Below are 21,981 nucleotides of genomic sequence, written 5' to 3'. Positions count from 1 at the left end.
CGCCTTACTGACACTTGTCGCAATTCATGGTCGTTATCATTCCATCAGATGTATTCCTTATTTAATTTGTATATTCCCTAGTCTTTATTGTTACTTTTGCATGAAGATAATAAAAGTTACTTAAGAACACATCTTTGTATTTAATTTGTTGTTGTTGTGAGTTGTTGGAATGTTCACACTCTCAAACTCGAGTTTGACAACATGTGACACCCGAATCAAACACGACATCATCGGAAAGCCGTGTCTTGTTTGTATCATTGTAGCCACCATCAAACATGTCTATTGCATAGCGGTTTATCGTCACAATTACGAAAGATATTCAGCCTTATCACCACTGCCGTGATCATCTCCTGCGTTTGGGGGTGGTGGGGTAGCCTAGTGTTTAAAGCGTTCTCTCAAAACGCCGAAGATCCGGGTTCGATTCCTCACATGGGTACAATGTGTGAAGACTATTTCTAGTGTCCCCAACCGTGGTATTGCTGGAATGACTCATATCACAATAGATCCGTTACAAACGGTGTATTTAATACCATCAATGGGAACCCCTTCAACTCTATACACCTGGTGTGTGTGTGTGTGAGAGAGAGAGAGAGAGAGAGAGAGAGAGAGAGAGAGAGAGAGAGAGAGAGAGAGAGAGAGAGAGAGAGGGAGAGAGGGGTATCATGGGATTAAGTTTGTTTTGGGGGTGTTGGGATGTTGTCCACCGAGGTCGAGATGTAATATACTGACGAAAACAACTTGTCATTTGCAGAAGAACGTTTATTTTTGAGAAACAGTGTTAGCAGGTTTACTAAACGTACAGTTATGTTAAACATTAACTAATCCATGTTCAAGTTCCCATTCTCCGCTCCACACGTGCTTGTACTTTGACGCTAATTCGAACATTTTTGTAAAAGCAGATTAATGTGTGAGATTTAATCAATGGAAACACACGGCCAACATTCATATATCATTTATAGATGACATCCTATCGGCAGTTTCCATCTATTAAAGCCCTTCAAATCAGAATTTTTGATCTCATATAATTTTAATTTTACCGATTTTATCAACATTTTGTTACTTAACCTCTATTTTAAATCAACCATTTGCACGACACTTATGATAGACAAAGGAAGTACGTTACAAAATTCATTGGAGCATGTTCAGGGAGACAGTATCTACAGAGTAAAAAATTATAGAGTTCTTCATTGATCATAGTCTGGCTCTGGTTCTCGATCGGGCCCAGGGGCGATTCGACGTGACTTTCTTCTGACCGGTGATTTGCCCCTGATAAGCGAAGATGAACTGCCTGGTCTTTCTTCGTAATCTTCCACTGGTGTAAGTGGCCGGCCCGTGGTGAAGCCTGGACGAGTCGACTGATGTCGAAAGGGGTCAAAGCGGACGTTTGCCTCCCCGAAACGTGGACCACCGTTCAGGTTTTTCGCCTGGAGAAAAGAACAGTCGAGGTTATACTGAAAACCAATGTCCGTATAGTCTATAGGTCTAGAAATCGGGTGTTTCAATTCTTGGTTCATCCCCCCTTGTTGTAACTGGTCTTTCCATACCAACTATTGTCTCGCAAGCTGTAAGACATGGACTCACTTTTGTACCGAACTGTGTAAAGTAACGCTCAAGTTGTAAATCTCTAAAATCATTAAGTTTGTATATTAAAAAAACCACATTGTAATTACTTACGGCTTGGTGTTCGTGAAGATCGGGCACAGATCGGGGCGATCGGTCAGACCTCATCGGGGTTGTGGGGTCATCTGGTCGGCTACTGGAAATGAACACGCCGGACGCTCCAGACTGCTCACGGGACTGTGAACAATTCGATTGGAAATTAATTACGTGATAATATATCCGAAGAACACATATCTACAATTCCAGGTCTAAGTTTGCATCGCTCCTTCCTCAAATGGCGACATCGATTTGAAATAGTACATAGGTACAATGCAATGTCTAAGTAACTTCGCTCCCTGTAGAAATGGCGACGTTCATTTATATATTCGAATATCTAAAAGTTAAACTAAACTTGTGTACTGTTAGAAAGTTGCGTTATGAGGTAAGGACTATAGGAACGTGTAGTTAATTAAAGAATTACGGTGTCCTGACTTACCATTACAATTAAAATTCAAATTATGTTGTGAACGTTGATGTGACATTGGCACTTACCTTTTGGCTTTTCCCATTTTCACTAAAGTCCTGGAAGAAATAATGGCTTCTTTTATGACAAAAAAGGGGAAAAACAATATTCTTCCTTAATTATAACTGATATCAGATAAAACAGGTAACTTGTCTCAGATTAGGAGCTGGCTGAATAATAATCGAGCAATGAATAGTCAAGGCAGTGGATAAGAGTCTATGCATGAGATCAGGGTGGGGTGTACAATTATATATTCCACTTACTTTACATCAGGGGAATCGGAAGTTTGGTACAGAATATACGGAAATTGTAGAAATAATTACCACTGCCAGACAATTAATTGCCCAACCACAACAATGACTGCTGACTCTCTCTTACCATGTCCACGTGGGACAGCAGCATAGTTCAACTATGTGACGGTTACTTGAAGCCCACGCTCAGTTCCATGCATGGACATGTACTCGACGCCCATTTTGTTTTTGCTCCCGATGAATTCTTACTGGAATATTGATACCTTGGTGTGAAGCCCACAATTAAATCACTGTGTACATCTGACAATACTTACATCCCTGAAGCCTGCATTGACAAAAGGTGTTCTGGATCCTTCCGTTCGGATGTGCAGGATCTTACATAATGTCAAGGACCAGTGAAATCGTCTGGAAAATAAGATGAAAGTACTCTTGAAGGGCGAGTTAGTGATCGCCTTCACTAAAATGGGACTTCGCTGGCTTGTCGGTGCAGTGTTACAGCTCATACTCAAAATGTCCACGGTCACGTTGGTTTTTCAAACAGAAAGAAAAGCGTATTATTTCAGACATTCATATAAGAAAAAACCCAATATCCAGTGTTAACATTAGAAACTGATACATACAAGTTGAAAATTAAAATGTGTCAATGTTAATTCGTTTACATTTGATGGTGTTTATTTTGAGTTTTGTTAGGATTGAATAATACCTGGTCGAATTGTTTGGGAAGATAGATGCAGACGGAATAACATGTTGTATTAAGAATCGTAACTGTTCCGGCAGACATATGTCATGTGACCCCTTCCACCATTCAGACTTACTCATGCTGTTCACAATGTTTTCAAAATGCAATCTTAGTATGATACGGTTTGACTGAAGATCGTTGAGGTTGGTTGCAAAGTATATTATATAATTTTCTCAAATTTTCCAAATACTTCAACAAAGGTGCTGGAGATACTGTGTCCCAAACAAACGCCCAGCAGACACATTGTCATCATCATTTACGGAAACCTTGCTAGAAAGTTGTTCCGTTAAGGTTTGTAAAGTGGTGAAATTCTAAGGCATCTTTTTAATATTTCGAAGCCATGCAAGAAAAGGTGACCAAACCTCCAATAACACAATAAACTGAATACATGCAAGAATAGATAATCAAATGTTTCAATGGCATTATAAACTAATTACATGTAAAGAAAGGTCACCAAAACTGCCATTGGCGTAATAAACTCAATACATGTAACAAAACGTAAACCGTTACCATGCCAACTAACGACCATTACCTGATCAACTACGAAAAGCAAGCAAATGTACCGCATTTTCATGTCATACCCTCCTGGATATCACCTAGTCAAATGTTCTTGCACTTGCTTGCCCATACATTTTACCACGGTATAATCATGCAACAATACCTTGGTTTCCGGCAAATGTTCTCCTTGTTATACAAGAGCTACTTGGTTCATGACACAGCTGGTGGATACGTTTACAGTAACACATACAAAGTCAAAAATACATATTAATTATCTGTATGGTGAGAAAAGGTATAATGAATGGAAAGAAAAGAGGAGGCCAACTGACAGCCAACAAGTTGGAACAGAAATGAGGTGTACTTGAGACATGTTTTTATTACTGTGTGTCCACTTTATGTAAAATATCTTTTGCGATTGGGTGACAACAAACGTACATGTAGTCCTAAACGTTCCTCTGAAAGAGTAACTTCCCCTTCAATATGGATCTCTAATGCTGAAATTCGAACTCTCCATAACTACCATTTGTGAAATGTTTGGTCGATAATTTGTAATGCAGTTCATTGTTATTCAAATCCCTCTGTAAAGTCGAAGTTCAGGTGTTTGCAAAGAAAACTGAATAAGTATAGGGGAACTGCTATCAACAAATAAAGAAAAAAGAATTTCACAGGTTCAATATAACATTTTTCTTTTTCCACTTCTCCTGAGCTCGTAACCACGGATAAAATATGTATTTGCAACAATCTGAAACAGGGTCAATCGTTATGTATAAATTGGAGTGTGGATGTTTTCATATTCAACACGATATTTGACTGACGTACCCATGCGCACATGCGAGATACCTACCCTCGTTTGAGCATGCACAGATACCAAGCCAGCACGGATAAGACGCTTAACAAGATCACCGCCAACACCACCAGCACGATCATCCATGCCTGCCACCCATCACAGTTCGGATTTTCTTTTGCACATGCACAGTAGTATCTGTTGACATCGTTGTAGCAGACGTACGGCCAGGAACATGGGGAACTGCCACACTCGTTGACGTCATCCTCGCAGTGCATGCCGGTCCAGCCAGGTGCGCACGCACACTCGTAGTAAAGGTCAAAACCTTCAGCACGGCGGTAGTTGGTGCAGTTGTACAGGCTTTCATCTTTGCCTGGAATTATGTGAGGATGTATGAAGTGAATGAACGATTCACGTTGTAGACATTGCAGGATAAGGAGATCTTCATAATGTGATCCATAGCGCTAGTTGTATGGGGTGAGTGAGTGAGTTTGGTTTTACACCGCTTTTAACAATATCCCAGCAATACCATGGCGGGGGACACCAGAAATGGGTTTCACTCATTTGCCAATGGGGAAAGCAATTTCCGGGTCTTCGGCGTGACTAGAGAACGCCTTAACCACTAGGCTTCTCCGCCGCCGTAGGGAGTTATTGACGTCGATCCATTTTAAATTTGTGCTCATTTGTTACTTTTTTCTGAATATATATCTGTCATACATTAGTCACGTTGGTAATCAAGCCAAGAACAAAACGTGTATTAAAATCAGAAACGTGAAGATGATTATCATGAAAAAAAATATTGAAATGAAAAAATAGTGAATGAGCCCCTGTTTCAAATCCCTTTGCAGCAACACAGTCCAGGATTCTAACCAAGGTCGTTTGTGTCACGAGTCAATGCTTTAACCATTGGGCTACCAGCTACTTCAGTTCCGAATCGCTGGCGGACAAAGACATGGCATGGCTTACTTCTGCATGTTCCTCCATTCTTGCATGGCCTCTCCATCACAGTTGGTTTGACCGTGATGACGTCAGAGTATGCCCCTGCCTGGTCCTGGGCGTATACCCGAACCTCATCGTAACCATAGTAACCAGGGTCAGGTTGGTACTGGAAGGTTCTGTAGACCCAGTTGAGGGAGTCGGAATGGTGGGGGAGGTTGAGCTTGTCACAGGGGATGCCGCTCTGAAAGTCATGAGTTTACTTGAAATCTGTTACATCTATGCACATGGAAAAATGTATCGCAACACCCATAATTTTCATAGCATCAGTACATTACCATTAACCATAGAATAGGAACCTTTCCAAAAACTCATTTTGTAGTGCTAAAATACATCGTAGAATTGCGTGTAGAGTTGCCTGGGATCGAACCGCAGACATGCGCGTGTACGGACAGACGCCCTACACCACGGAAGTGGTCACATAACACATCCAATTAGGGTCAATCTCTTTTTTTGTCTGTATCATATGTCTACGTGTACCTAAATTACAAAGGTCTTATCAAACATTCTCGAATGTAATTTGACTCTGAACTGACCGTGTTGTATGAACAGGGATCCTTGGTCTTCACGTCACTGACGTCGAGGTTCCCGCTAGTCGGCAGTGTGTAATAGATGGTCATGTTGTCGTCAACGTCAACGTCGTATGCACCAAACTCCCACATGTACGTCGTGGGGCTGCTGTCATTGACGCGTGCCTGTTCCAAAAGAATCTGAAAAAGCATAGACACTGTCGTGAACCAAACGTTCCACGATTATGCCTAAAACCCAATATTGCCATGAGATATGTCACAGCGCCTTTGTCAGATACATCTTTGGTTTTAGAAACCGACCATATGACATCTCTAGAAAGCCATTCAAACACCCTACATCCCTTTGAGTTTAACATTTCACAGACCAATATCGTTACGTTGAACCTATGCCGAACTGTGAATGTTGATACCAGCATGTGAAACAAACGGTTCTTAATGCACGTCAAATACAAACCTGCTCGGAATTATCTTTTCTGAAACACCTCTTTGACAATGTGAGTATTTCACGCGTGAGTCTACTTTCCTAGTTGCTGCTCCTTTTGACTAAGACAGCTTGTCATAAGGTAAAGACGATGAGAAATGTAAATTTTTCTCAATATTCCATATATCACGACAAGGGACTTCAGCTATGGGCTTCACACACTATACCCATACCGGGACTGGAATTTGACGAGAGAACCCAATGCTAACTAGCGTGTAACTAGGGTGTGCGATCACCTCCTTGACGTGATCATGGTAGGAAAATAGGCTGTGTATTAACGTCGCTGAAGCAACGTGTTGAAATGCGGCCTACCTGAACCGGATGTGCAGGATCTGCATGGAGGAAGCTGACGCCATCACTGAAGACGAAGGCGCTGGGGGCGTCGTTGACGGGGGTGACGATGATGCTGATGTTTACTGCCGTTTCAGCCGGTGGTATCTCAGCTTGGGGCACCTCATACAGAATTACGGGTACATCAATTGTTCCATGGTAGTTGGAAGCTGGAGTGTAAGTCATTCTGAAAATATGTCAGAGAATAACAAGTGTCTATTATCCGACGAACAAGATTCCACTGGGCATGAAAGACAAAATAGCGATGAAATTATACATGGATTGATCGCTCAGAATCAGTGATGACACCTGGTATATGCGAAAAGGGTTTGCATGTCCAAAGTTAACAGTAGCCATTCTGTTGACCTGAAGTAGATGTTAGTGAAACACATTCGTGTCTAAGTGTATGGGATTATATGCACCCTATAACGCACACAGCGTATCTTTTGATAAGCATGTACCAAGTTAACAGTAGACACTATGTTGACCAGAAGTACATGTTAGTAAAATAAATTCATGTCTATGTCTATGGGATTACATGTTATGTTAGGCCAGTGGGTTATACTGACAGACCTGTACTTAAATGTGAAGCATAATATATCTGTTTCCAAATATGTCACATGAACAATTTCCTCCCACAGCAACGTCCCTTACACCACACAACATGTTGTACAACTGTAAGTATTCATTATGCGGCAACTCACAATCCATCCTCTGATAGAGTCAGTTCCAGATCACCCACAACGAAGTCGTCACGCATCTTGTACTTGACCACGTCTCCATTAGCGTCTGTGGATGTCATCTGGTATATCATAGTACCTGGAAGATTAACGGAGGATGCTCATATTCTTGTGATCCGGTAAGAGTTTAACGCCTCTATAAAGTTCCAGTTACGTGACCGCCTCCGTGGTGTAGTGGTTAGAGCGTCCGCCCGGAGAGCGGAAGGTCGTGGGTTCGATCCCCGACCGCGTCATACCAAAATACGTTAAAATATGGTACTTGTTGGTCCCTGTCTGGCGCTCGGCATTAATGGGTACAACAAGGACTGGTCGGCTCGGAGGCAGTATAATGTGTCTGAGTGGGGTATTCATGCTTCACTGCGACATGGCATCTCAGTGGGCTAGCACTATAAAACCAGCTTCAGTCTGGGCTAAGACAAGCAGCCGCACATACACATACACACGCATGCACGTCGTCATATGAGCGAAATATTCTCCAGCACGACGTTAAAACCCAATTTCACCTCACCCCACCTCCAGTAACGTGCATCCCACTGTACGTGAACATCAGGGCTACGTGCATATCATGGCTGATACCTTGATGAGGCAGTTACTTAGTGAATCCTGTCTGACATGTGTACCACTTATAATAAGTAAGATTCTGGGATTCGAACCCACTATCACAGGATCCGCGCAAAGGCACGTGTCATTGCGATGCCTGTGTGATCACAAGCTGACCAATTCCCGACATGGAACCAAATAGCACATGTGTGATGCTGGCAAGTCACAGATCACGCAAGGGGCTTATACTACAATTTAAGTTCATCGAGTCCGTGTAGTAAAGTTCGCATCCCTATTTACAGCTGGACCCGGTGCCTTGCATCATTAGTCCACCCTTGCTTATAGAGAAGGAACTTAGTTCTAGAGAATTAACAAGCTTCATATCCCTGTATTCTTGTAATAAAACCTGAACGACACATACCCTGATCTTCCTTTTTCACAAGCTAAGAGACACATACCTAGGTTTTCCTGTATTACAAACTACTACTGTCAGACATATGCTCTGGTCTCCCTGCACGACAGGAGACACAAGCTAGGAAACATATAAGCTGGTCTTAATGTATTACAAACTAACAGACATATTCCCTTGTCCTCCTCCGTGACAAGAGACACAAGCTTAGAAACACATACCCCGGTCTCCCTGCATGACAAGAGACACAAGCTGGGAAACATATAAGCTGGTCTTAATGTATTACAAACTAACAGACATATTCCCTTGTCCTCCTCCGTGACAAGAGACACAAGCTTAGAAACACATACCCCGGTCTCCCTGCATGACAGAGACATAGTCTAAGAGACACATACCCTGGTCTTCCTGCATGACAGGAGACACAAACTAAGAGACAGATACTCTAGTCTTCCTGCATGACAGGAGACACAAATTAAGATACAGATGACATGGTCTTCCTGCATGACAAGAGACACAAACTAAGAGACACATACCCTGGTCTTCCTGTATGACAAGAGACACGAACTAAGAGACAGATACTCTAGTCTTCCTGCATGACAAGAGACGTAAACTAAGAGACACATACCCTGGTCTTCCTGTATGACAAGAGACACAAACTAAGAGACAGATACTCTAGTCTTCCTGCATGACAAGAGACACAAACTAAGATACACATACCTTGGTCTTCCTGCATGACAAGAGACACAAACTAAGAGACACATACCCTGGTCTTCCTGTATGACAAGAGACACGAACTAAAAGACAGATACCCTGGTCTTCCTGCATGACAAGAGACGTAAACTAAGAGACACATACAGTGGTCTTCCTGCATGACAAGAGACACAAACTAAGATACAGATATCATGGTCTTCCTGCATGACAAGAGACACCATCTAAGAGACACATACCTTGGTCTTCCTGCATGACAAGAGACGTCCTGCTGGTGAGCTGAGGGGGTGAGTTAGGTATCTGTGTCAGAGCTGAAGTCAGCAGGAACTGGGTTGGGTGTCTGAAGTACGTGTCTGACACAGAACGCCGACGTCTGGAACTGCTGCCTTGTGTTGACCTTGTGTTACACACCTAAACACAACACATCAGACACAATCCCAATAAATACTGACTGATATGCAAAAATTAAACATTGTGAAGACAGAACGGTTGCATGTGCCGGACATGATCAACCTGTACAACGTCAGTACTTGTTAATAGTGAAAATACAGCAAAATAACGTCAGATCCCCAAAGAAATGTTTTCATTTAAGAAAATATCAGGGTTCATTATGATACATGTTAAAGTACTGTATACCACTCACCTTGACCGTGACCTGAGAGGTCGCCGGGTCTCTGACCTCCGTGTCTGTTTCATGTTGACAGGTCTTGTTGCTCTGTTGCCACTGTCTGGCATCTGTATCATACAGACATCATTAAGCAGTGGCGATCTCCACCGGATTCGCGCTCATGCTTCGTCCAAAATTGAACTCTCCGTAAAAACAATTTTCACTTGCTTTATTTCTGAACAAGCATGTACAGGTCCATTTATTGTTTATAAATAAATGCAGTTATACCAGTTAATGTCGAAGGAACATTTACTTGTTGTAAGCATAGGGCATACTCAGGATGAATCCGAGATTAAACGGGTCCTGGATCCAGTAAGACCACAAAGCGACCGATTGTAAGTGAATATTACCACTACAAACTGGCATCTTAATGAATGACAAAGAAGAGAGTTATATTCACAAACAGCAGATTCTTTTACCACTGAGGGCCACACCTCTGCAGATTGGAATGCAAGCACTGGATCATCCATGACACAAGTTTAAGATAATGGTAATGATTGAGTGAATGACACAAGGAATGGATGGCATCGTCTGTTCTGGACAAAACCTGTAGACTAACTATTTCATGACAGAACATGTAGAACATTACCAGTGTTCCAGTGAAGCAGCATCAACGTTGTATTGGTCACCGTGGGATCATAGGTGAAGGTCACTTTCACCGGTCTTGGCATGGGAAGATTACCAATGCTGGTCAGAGAGAACGAGAGGTCGGTTTCCTGGTAGTTGAGCCTCTTTCTGAGGATTCTGTCCGTGAAGGCATCTTCTGTGGTTGACGTAGATGGGTCAGTGATGTATGGGACGAACTCCACCGAGGCGTCAGACTTGTATTCCGTCTCTAGATCCAGCTTTGTGAGCTGAGTGACCACAATGCTCTGGCCGGGCTGTAGTCCTGGATCACAGACAAGGAAGAAGAAACATATAAGATGGTGAAACACACACCGTACATCATTGTGTGTTGATTCAGTAAGCAATAATACAGAGATATCGTTGTGGACTGAAAATATGCAAAACGACAAAGCAGATCAAGCACACCAGGCACATATGTGACTTAATTTTGTCGGTCCCTACAAGAAACACCAGTAAACGTTGACCTCTTCCACCAATATTCCTATGTACGAGAAACAGAGAGTCCGTGAGAACAGTTCTACATCGCTCTGAACGTTATGAAGCAAAGATGACAATATCCTGTTATTTTGTACACTAACCATCTGGTGTTGATACAGTTACGCCTGAAAGATCCCTTTTTCTTCTGGCACCACCACCAACACCTACAGTAACGGCAGAACCATTTGACGACGTCGCCATCGTGGACTTGTCTGTCTCCACTATGGTAGAGCCCAGCAACTTGGTGGTGCACAGTTGAGCCTCATTACACATCCTCATGAAGATGAACATCTCTGTGCCTGGAGCCATCGTGAAAGCTGACCTGTCTGTGGTACCGTGGACGGAGGCGTTGTAGTCGGGCTTGTACTGACTCAGCATGTAGATGTTGTGGCCGTTTAGTTTGAGGTATCCATCTTCTACTGTAACCGTCCCAGACGTGTTGTAGCCGACCCAGGTGCAGGGGAAGATGTCACTGATGCTGGTCTCGGAACTCCCAACACAGAAATCTGAAGATAGAACCAACATGCCTTATCCGTTTTGCAAAATAGTTTGTGGTAAGTATTGCCCTGTAGTAGATGAGTGGGTATGTACTGAAAGTTTCCGAATTTAACAATATTCCAACTATGTGAGTGGGAAAACAGGATGAGCCTTACGGAGAGCATCTATTTGAGCCCATGTAAAGGTAAGATCAACGAATGATATAAGCATTGTTTACAGGTGACGATGACGTCCAAACACATCTTTTAGAAATCAGTACTTGCATTGAATCACTACCAGTTTATTAACAATTCAGGTGTTTAATTATCAATTCCTCTTTAATCAAGGTCAATAATATCATAACAATTATTTGTTACAAATTTATATTACATATGGTAGACAACACTTTCCCTTCTTATTAGCCCACATAATATGGTAAATGTTATCTCAATGACATCACTTCCGCCCTTGAAGGGTCCTATTCCTTCATCTGGTGAGCCCCTTACCACCGGTCGCCTTAATGGCCATTTTACGATCCCTGACAAGGATACATATGCTAGTATGTAATTGCACCTCGTGACCCCAGTACGCATGGAAACGCACGGGTGTGTAAATTATTTAATATTAATTGTATTAAAACGCGAGCACTACTTTGTGGTGGTTTGCCTCATGAACTGGCATATAACAACTTTGTAAAATCTAAGTTGAATGACAATGCTCGTTCATAAGACATGGTATTTTCGTTTCTTCGATTACCATATCGCCTGATACTTTCATCTTCAGAGACCGTCCACGTAGCGCCCACGGTGTTTTTGTCTGTTGTTTTCATGGAGTTTGGCGGCACCACTGTATCTCCAAGAGATTCAGCACCCACTATGGTCGTGTTGACGTCATCGACAATGGGAGGCTCAAGCAGAACGGTCACACCTAAGTCACACATGCCACTCATTTAATTATTCATTAAGATTGGAATCAGATTCTCCTCTGACAATTTTTTCAAATACATTCCCTTTGTATCCAATTGATACATGTCAAAAGTTTTAAATAGCAAACATAGTGTTTAAGGAGCGCCTGTAGAAAATCACTTTACCCTTTGATGTATTTAAGAAGTAACCTGCAGTAATAATTTAGTGTTTGAAAAGTAGGTACGTACTTTTAGAAATACATGTATGCCAATACACCAACGTCTGATATATAAGGGTACACACCTCTGGGATCAGCGTATGTTGTGACCAGCCCACCCCCGTTGGTACATCTGACGGTCACGTAGTACGTCTTGTTGTGCTCCAGGAGGCCTCCAAGTCCGGAGTTCACAGATCCAGGATACTCACTAGTGGATACAAATGTCTGCAACTCCTCTCCCCCTGGCGCTGTGCCTATCGCCCACTCGTAGTTCTGAAATATTTACCCAGCTCATATGGATAATGTGTGTATTTTTCTGCTGAATTTTGGTAATATTCCAGCGATATCACGGCGCTGGGCAAACACGGAACGGCATCGAATCCGGGTTCTTGCGCTTCAACCTAGGGGCCATTCCACTGCACCATTCACGTACATACCAAACAACAATAATGATAGCATATTTGTAACGTGCATATATCCATGTTTAAGCTTAAAAAAGCATACTCAAAGCATATAAAATACAATTAATGCAAAGAGCTGCAGTTGAAAGGCTATCTTGAACATGTGTGGTTTTAGATTTTATTTAACGGTTTGAAAGTCTCTGAGGCTCTGTGGGAGACTGTTCCAGGCCATTGATCCTATATGGACAAAGGACCTGTTTCCATACATCACTGTCATTACTTTGGGAACAAGAACGTGGAAAAAACTTTTATGGATATGCACAAAATGATTCCCAGCAGCCCAGATACAGGAAACGCAAACCTTTCTCATTAACGTATACTACCCATCAAAAGTTTACCTGAAGCACTCACTATATGTTATGCATATATATATATGGTTACTTCGAAGATGAATTTCTCCTCTAACTTGGGGGAACCAATTGCAAACCTTATGCAGATGAATTGTACGAGGATCATGCATCAATTTGCTAAAAAAGCATGTGCAAATATCGTTCATGTGAACAGCTGCGTTTGTGGTTAAAGATTTGTTAAGAATACGCCAATTTTCACTGATTTTCATCATTTACTGAATTCATGACAATAATCTTTTCAACGTTACGAATTTGTTTTACAATACATTAGTTCATGTGTAAACAGTACCTTTAAACTGAATGGAATATTTTGCAAAATCAAGTTTAGAACAGTTGCCTGAAGTAAGTGGCCACATTTACACTCGTGAGTCAACTTTTGATGGGTAGTATATTAACCAAAAGATTTCACCTGTGAATATAATTTCAGATACATTACCACAATTTCGCTCTCGTTGTCGTTGCACTTCCATATTGCCTTAATAGTGTCGTTGGATCCCTGGTACGTCACAGGGGTGAAGTTGCCCTGAGTGACGTCGATGTACAGCATGACGTCGGTGTCAAACAGTGGTGGTGACGTGTCGATGTTGAAGCCGTCAGATGACGATACGGCCTCTGTTCCAGACCCGAGGACAGCTTTCACTGGAACACATCATGCTGGTGAAATCAGATCAATGTGCTGGTGGGGGTATTCTTTCATTATCATGTTCTAAGAACAGTATATTTGTCTGTTTATCTGTTTAAAAATTGTAATTAGTATGAGGTACTATCCATTATAGAACGTGTTTCATTGTTTAAATGTACTGTCATCAATGTCCATAGAGTAGAATTGTAATTTTGAAACATCTCTTTGCTCAATGGTTTTGCTCAGTGGCATAAAATGTCCTTTGTGGGATGCGATCAACTAATTACCGACAATTTTCAGTTGAACTGTTATTATATTTGCCAGTCCCTCTAAGCAGTTATCTCCCTTGCTCATGCTATTCTGGTGTTCCCGCGAACTGTCTCTACTGTTTGCCTTTTTCCCAACTTCTTAGTTTCAAAACCAAGTTTTTGCGGGAGTGTTTAGATTAGCCCTAAAATACAATAATTATTTTAGAAAAATATGCAATTCGTCATGATTAACGTCACAGTGTGTGTGCATGCACTTTTGACTTTACTCATTGTATTGTAGTCGCATCGTTCGAGGCGAGGAAGCCCTTTCGGTTGTACCCAGATGTAGAGAAGGGAGTTTGGGGTGGGTTTATGTACCTGAACTCTGTATATAGTTTCCCTTTATTTTTACGTTAGTTATTGTTTGTTATTAGTTGGATTATTTTGTGTAAAACTATTATATACGAGCTGTTCATTCTCACTGGGTTAGTGCAAGTGCTATATATAATTGGTACAGTTGACTTTGTATGTAAAAGAGGTTTTTTTCTATGTGAATGTTTATATTGCACTTTCATGCATTGTGCTTATCTAAAATACTTTTACTCTATTTATTACACACAGAGATAACATGCATAAAAACTGATACTTTCAGACACATGTTTAATATGGGATTAAAATGTCCAAGTTTCATCTGTGACAGGCCATCCATGATGTTACGATGTATACTGAATGTTTTTGTTTCATTGTTTAGGTCTACCGTTTTTAATATTGATACAATACATGGACCTAACCTAGAGAAGGGTTCTGTTCTGCTATTACATATCGTCTATATCCAATGGTCACATGTCCATTGGTAAAATGAACCCTGTTGGCCTTTGTAATTGTTGCTTTTTTGCTGTCTATAAATTATCATCCAAAGAAGTACAAACGTCGGCAATGTTTCTTGTTGAAGGAAACAGCAATATCTAGTTACAACAAAGCTGTTATTTTGTAAATATTCATCCTTCTATCAGACAGAACAATACGGGGACCGTTGCCACCCAACACATGAGAGGCAGTGCAATACATACACGGACGATTTCTCTATCCCCCGTAACAAGTGTCGTTCTCTCACCTGTGAGGTAGTACAATACCGGAACTACTTCTCCCTCCACAACTGTTGTTTGTGTAAGGTTAAGGTCGTTGAGGGTGATCTTGACCTGGTCTGTTGATGAGCTGTCACATGATGCGTCACAAGTGTACATGTCACAGGGAGTCAGGCAGGGAATACACGGTGTATGTACCTAGCAACACACAGAACACATCACGGTTAGCTGACGTAACGTCACAGGGCGTCAGACAGAGGATACACGGTGTATGGACCTAGCAACACATAGAACACGTCAGGGTTAGCTGACGTAACGTCACAGGGCGTCAGACACGGGATACGCGGTGTATGTACCTATCAACACATAAAACACGTCACTGTAAACTGACGTAACCTCACAGGGTGACAGACAGGGGATACACGGTGTATGTACCTAGCAACACGTAGAACACGTCACAGTAAACTGACGTAACGTCACAGGGGGTCATAAAGGGGATACACTATTTATTTACCTAGCAGCACATAGAGCACGTCATAGTAAGCTGACGTAACGTCACATGGCGTCAGACGGGGAATACATGGTGTATGTACCTAGCAACACGTAGAACACGTCACAGTAAGGTGGTGTAACGTCACAGGGCGCCATACAGGGGATACAAGGTGTATGTACCTAGCAACATATAGAACACTTCACAGCAAGCTGATCTAACGTCACGGAGAGTCTTGGAGGTGATACACGATGTATAGTCATAGCAACACGTAGAACACGTCACAGTAAGCAGGGTTAACGTAACAGGTAGTCATAGACATAGAGCTGGTAGACAGGGATACAGCACACGTTACAGTGAGCTGACGTAGGGAGTCACATGGAATACATTGTTTAGGTCACATGCATACGTACCAAATGCAGGTCTGAGATACAACAAAGTCTCTTTAACGCTGTGTTCAATATCATTTGCATTATTTCAATAGATATTTCTGTTTTCTTCGTAAGATTGTATCATTACGCGCAACGTGTCGTCAAATGGACGTTAGGTATCTGCGTCAACATGCGCCACATCTCACCTGCTGGTACGGCACGACATCAGAGACACCGGAAGCTGACCCGATTCCAGCCTCATACCGAACGATGGCGTTGTTACCTCCTTGGAAAGGGTTGCCATAGCGACACAGCTTCTCCTTTTCGGCTGGCATCACTAGGTCACGGAATGAAGCCGTAGCACTCCAAACCTTTAGATGCCCTTCCGAATCTCGTTCAGTTTCAGGAATATAGTTCTTGTGATTCCAGACTCCCAGGAAGAGTCTGGTGTTGGGAGAGAGACGTGGTATTCCACACTGCTCCGTCATCAGATCGTCGTCCATGAAGACTGACATGCACCAGGTAACCTGCGATATTAAATTATTCTATAACCTGTTTATCACATGATAGGATGGTAAATAATCTTGCGTATGTCTCTCATTAGGTCAAAGTAGCCTTATAATCAGCGGAATCTGCATTTGTAGACAACAGCGGTAATTCAAAATGGACATATCTCTTGTTAGTTTCAGCAATATCAGTAAATGCACTATAATGTCAGGGGATAGTCTGTTCTTTCGGTCAGTTGATTGCCTAGGTGCCGCCGGACGATACAACTGTAACTCTTTCGTGAGTCTATGTTATGTCACCTTAGTACTAAGATCGCTTCGTAGAACTACACCCTGTTCGCACTCAGATATATTTTTCCGACGTCGTACATTAGTTGCTGAATTCAAATGCTAACAACTAGAATGCAACAGAGATACCTGAAAACGTTTCCTCATACTATCATAACCTGAACGTGTTTCACGTTCCTTTGAAAATCACCTCTGATCCCCTTGCTTCGTCCCTCTGTGTCGTGAACTTGACCATGTACTGATGGTAATCTCTGGAAGGGTCTAGTAGGAGGTCTCTCACTGCTTCTACAGGCTCGTTGAGGTTATCCCCGTAACTGCACCATGAAACCAACTTGGGTGCTGCACCTGCACAATATGGAAGAATAGTATGAATAATTCTATGGCCGATACTGTATCACATGATACCTTCAACTATCGTCATATCACCAGACAAAAAGGAAACACTATGTATCATGATAAATTAAATGTATGGTCGTACTGGCAATCGACCTTCACCTTCACGGTTATTTTGCTGACCATATCTACAGCAGCAACATTTTTCATAATGATGACGAAAGCAATTTCCACGAACCTGCAAATAACTGTACTCCACAGGATTTCCTGGGGTGAAGATTAGGATTCCCGATTTCAGTCTTGCCGGTGATGGAGCCTGTCTCCTGCAGCTTCTTCTTTTCATCCTCCGTCAGCTTCTTCACCTCGTAGCCAGGATCATCCTGATCCACAGACCTCTTGCTGATGTTCTTGTAGTACCTCTCTGCTTGTAGGTAGGATTCACAGTTGCAGGTGCAGGACTGTAAGAGATATAGTATTAAAACTGGCATCTGAAATCATAGGTGAGCAAGTTCGGTTGAACGCAGCTTTGAAGAATATTTCAGATGTACCATATCTTGTTCACGTCATGTGGGAAGAACGTGTAGTGAGACCAGCCAGTACAGGTATGGTGGTGATAAAGCTAGAGTCACAGTCATGTAGGATCTTGGATTCAAACCCAATAATAGGTTTCTTACAGACTGTCGGGACACAAATGGTCCTTTTCGCATTACTTTCTAATTATAAGAATCATATTGCCCAATCGAGCTGCAGGATGGCTCGGTGAGTGAGTGAGGCCCTGAAGCATCGTGCTAGCCACATTGCAATTTGGATAACGAGTCAGTGATTTCTTCGCGATCCGGATGTACCGTTAGACTTGATACACTTATCATAATTGTAAAACCAATAACATAAATGAAAGGAAATAGCTTAATGAAAGCACTTATACATACTGCATTCACAGGTTCCACCCTGCAACAGGCACAGATAGACACGGTCCAGTCCGGTGATGGTGTGTAGTCGTAGTCCAGGATGTAGTCATCTGGGCCGTCCCAGAACAGGACACTGGTGACCGCTTGACCATCACCTGCTGCAGCTCTTATAAATAGCTGCAACACGAGTAGTAAGTGGGATAGACATACAGTGGAAACCTGATAAGTAAAATTCCAAGGGACTCGCCAAAATTGTTTACTTATCAGGTATTTTACTTATCCAAACCTATAAAAAATCTGCAAATGACAACCATATACATGTATATGTATGCATATGTAACAATGAACAACTTATCAGGTCTGGCCTCCAGTTGTCAGTGTATTGTCAACTGCATGACCCCAGTGAGCTGTAAGTAGGATGTTTGTTTAACTGGAGACTGACACTTGCCCCTCATGTCGGATTATGTGGTGATCGCTAATTTAGTTATCCAGTCTCTTTTGTTAAGTAATTTACTTCCAGGGACCGTGAGAAGACGTTTAGTTAAGCGGTATTGTTTACTTATCCAAGTTTAGTTAACAGGACTCTAATAGTGATAATTAATGAAGAAATTTGCCGGGACCAAGGAAAAGTGTTTACTTATCATGTCTGTTTAGTTAAGAGGTCTTTACTTAGGCGGTTTCCCACTGTACGTAGTAATTTAAGAGATACATTGGTAGGAATCACGCGTAGTCTTGGTAACAGGATCTATCTAACAGTGTATTCTTTAATACCTTATACTCCCCGCCATTAAGAAGGTCAGCATCTCTGAAGTAGGTTCCAGAATACATGGAGTCAGTCTTGGTATCTCTTGCCAGTTTGATGTCCACTTTGCCAGACTCCGGGTGGACGTTGGCTGATCTGTAGGTCAAGGTCAAGCTGCGGTTGTTGCTGTCATGGTTACGGTCAGACTCCAGGTACATCCACTCCGAGTCATCAAATCTGATTTGTCTGACAGGACATGGAGACACGTCGGGCACAGGGTGGTGCAGGAAGGTGCCTACAGAGAAGATATGTACATACAACTTCGAATTCCAACCATATCTCAATTCATGACATGCTTTGATTACACATGCGAATTAATGGTTTTATGCTACAGCCAACATTAGCGCAACTAGCCATTTTACACAATGAATTCAACTGACTTTCATTTCACATATATATTTATTAAATAATAAAATATATTTAACGGAGTTGATAATAATAGTAAATATGGCCCAAGTATGATACACTAAGATACAGTGGATTTCCTCTTCTTCGGACTGCTCAGAACCTGGAGACTTATTGACTACAAAGTCTATCAATTACAATCATTGCATTAGGCTATCCTTGAACCTAAAAATACCACACGGTACAATGTTTTAAATATGGATGTAACGTTTTCACCATGTCCGTTCAACGTTATTACATAACACTTGTTGTTTTCACTTTATCGTGGTATGCAGGTAGAATGCAACAATTTATCTCAACAAAACCTAAATGAATGGATTACCTGTAACGGTGGTGGCAGAGCCGCTCCAGCTGATGTCGTTGGTGAAGTCGTGTCCGTCGATGACGATGCCCGGGGACGGAATGGAGTTGTCATACACGACTGGTGGAGAGTCTAATGTCGACTTGAGTCCAGCAAAGTTCTCCACCACAAGACGCACAAAGTAAGGAGCATTGCCCTGGGAAAGAAACGTCGCAGTAACTTTGGTATGTTACCATAGCCTTTGCTATAAGTCAAGGTACCTACAACGCATGATATATTTCCGTTCAGCCTAGTACGTTCTAAATACCGACCTGCATACTAATGTCCATGAATCTATAGGACGTGTAGTTGACATCAATCTCTATGGATTCTACGACAGTTTCTTCCTCCGAGTCTTCGTCACAGGAGGCTCTCTTCAGCAGGGCTGCGTGGTAGCATCGGATGCCCGAGTCCTCATCACTGAAGCCTGTCCAGTAGGTCTGAAGACTCTCCCTGTTGGCCGAGTAACTCAGTTTCTGACAAGCGGAACAGTAAATTAGACACCCATTGTAGTTTCGTGATTCTTGATGAAGACCCGTCAATAACTTTTCTGTTTCACGCAGGATAGTAAACCCATTTCCTTAACCATTGATAGGAAAGCTCTATTATCATTCCAAACACTAGTGCACTCTTGTCATTTTGAAAGGGTGGTTATTATTCACGAAACAAAGTAAACTATGAAGTCTCTTTAAATTTTGAGACTTTTTTCTTCTTTTGAAAGTATAATTCTAATCGAAACTTTTATATATGAAAAAAAACGATCACATTTTCCAGTATAACTGTAAACGCATACACATACATGCCAGACGAACCGGTCCAAGGTATGTGTCAGTATGTTGCCATGTTTAAAATACTCAGATACGTTTCAACTTCGTGGAGTCAACCTTATTTGGTAACAGCGGTTATGAAATTTTGTCGACATGAAGCAGTAACAGTTGTAAATGTGCACTTAAAAGAACCCACGAATCCGTTGGTAGATGACCATATGTGGTCACATGAATACTTGCAAACGCCTAGTTGCGGGTACAGCAACGAACGTGCAGTAACCTTGGACAAAGTACTGTGACTATGTGTGTCCCAGTCCACCCAGCTGTGAATGGGTACATCGTTAGGATGGAAAAGCCTAAATAACTCGGTGCGCCTTGTGGCAGCAAGAGTATTGTGATCCCCGGGAGTTGAGCTTGTGAAAATACCAGCGCCTTGAGCATACACTAGTGGGTGGATATGTGCGCTATATAAATAATCATAATAATATATGAACATATAGCAATCCTAATATCAACCCATCACTAAAAATAATGGACAATAAATCAACACAAACTGCTCATTGGTAGACTCGTATGCCTTTATAGCAAGACATTGTTCCGACAGAATACGGCACTGTTTTATTAGGAGGCGTGGACTTGGCAGGAGGATTATAATGTTTCCCCCGTCACCTACCATGTCATAATAGGGCCCTGTTCTGATCTTGCCTTTGACTGGAGGTGTTACGTCCACGTGGAACATGTGACTTGTCACGTTGCACTCTCCGGCCTTGTCAGCACCTGGGATATGAAGCACCAGCAAAATGAACGCTCGCTTTTTCAATGGTATGGACACAAAAGGGATGCTGCCACATAAGGGATATGCAGCACAAGGGTATGGTGTCATATAAGGGTTTTATCATGAAATGAGGAATTTGCTACACAAAGGAGTAGGAGTACTGCAACTTAAAGGATGTTGTCACATACGGAATATTGCCACATACGGGATATTGTCACATAACGTCTTTTGCCACATACTGCCACACAAGGGTTGTTGCCACATACAGGATATTGCCACATAAGGGTTGTTGCCACACTAGGGATGTATCCAAATAAGGTTTGTTGCCACACACGGGATATTGCCACATAAGGTTCGTTGCCATATACGGGTATTGCCATGAAAGGTTTGTTGCCACACACGGGATATTGCCGAATAAGGGTTGTTGCCATATACGGGTATTGCCGAATAAGGTTTGTTGCCACACACGGGATATTGCCACATAAGGTTTGTTGCCATATACGGGTATTGCCATAAAAGGTTGTTATCAGATTCTCTCTAGTTAGAAGCTTGGAGAGGATGGTGACGGTGAAAGGTGTTAAATGTGTCTAAATGTCATGCATTTCCCTTTTTCCTCAACTTACCAATGACCCAAGCATAGTAGATTCCATTGTGGTCCAGAGACAGATTTTCAAACTTCATGAAAGTGTCCTTCCCCACATTTTGGAGGTCCACAACGTTGAAGATGTCTCG

General features: G+C 42.1%; 1 protein-coding gene across 1 annotated transcript; it reads right to left on the bottom strand.

Moving 5' to 3' along the window:
* Positions 1-743: 743 nt before the first annotated feature.
* Positions 744-21,978, bottom strand: LOC124271857. Its single transcript, XM_046707010.1, has 26 exons — positions 21,873-21,978; positions 21,148-21,251; positions 19,980-20,183; positions 19,690-19,864; positions 18,932-19,197; positions 18,182-18,337; positions 17,491-17,710; positions 17,110-17,264; positions 16,332-16,652; positions 15,294-15,462; positions 13,746-13,948; positions 12,585-12,771; positions 12,133-12,303; positions 11,001-11,405; positions 10,385-10,684; positions 9,772-9,863; positions 9,368-9,539; positions 7,436-7,550; positions 6,714-6,918; positions 5,927-6,100; positions 5,361-5,574; positions 4,455-4,767; positions 2,688-2,778; positions 2,152-2,181; positions 1,675-1,797; positions 744-1,424 (listed from the first exon to the last, which is right to left on the bottom strand). Exons 1-26 carry the CDS (start codon positions 21,928-21,930, stop codon positions 1,185-1,187), a joined length of 4,863 nt encoding a protein of 1,620 aa, XP_046562966.1. The 5' UTR covers positions 21,931-21,978; the 3' UTR covers positions 744-1,184.
* Between the last annotated feature and the right edge of the window lie 3 nt (positions 21,979-21,981).

The sequence above is a fragment of the Haliotis rubra genome, unplaced genomic scaffold, assembly GCF_003918875.1.
Source record: "Haliotis rubra isolate DU_JTF1 unplaced genomic scaffold, ASM391887v1 Scf164, whole genome shotgun sequence".
In the NCBI taxonomy this organism is placed as follows: Eukaryota; Metazoa; Mollusca; class Gastropoda; order Lepetellida; family Haliotidae; genus Haliotis; species Haliotis rubra.
This window is presented reverse-complemented; position numbering and strand designations above follow the sequence as displayed.

Bases quoted from the DNA above. Each gene is read 5' to 3' on its own strand.
- LOC124271857 (XM_046707010.1), bottom strand. From the start codon at position 21,930: ATGAAGTTTGAAAATCTGTCTCTGGACCACAATGGAATCTACTATGCT. The intron at 17,711-18,181 runs GTATGTATAAGT...TATCTCTTACAG, and splicing joins GGGTGGAACCTGTGAATGCA to TCCTGCACCTGCAACTGTGA. The intron at 1,798-2,151 runs GTAAGTGCCAAT...AATTGTTCACAG, and splicing joins AAAATGGGAAAAGCCAAAAG to TCCCGTGAGCAGTCTGGAGC.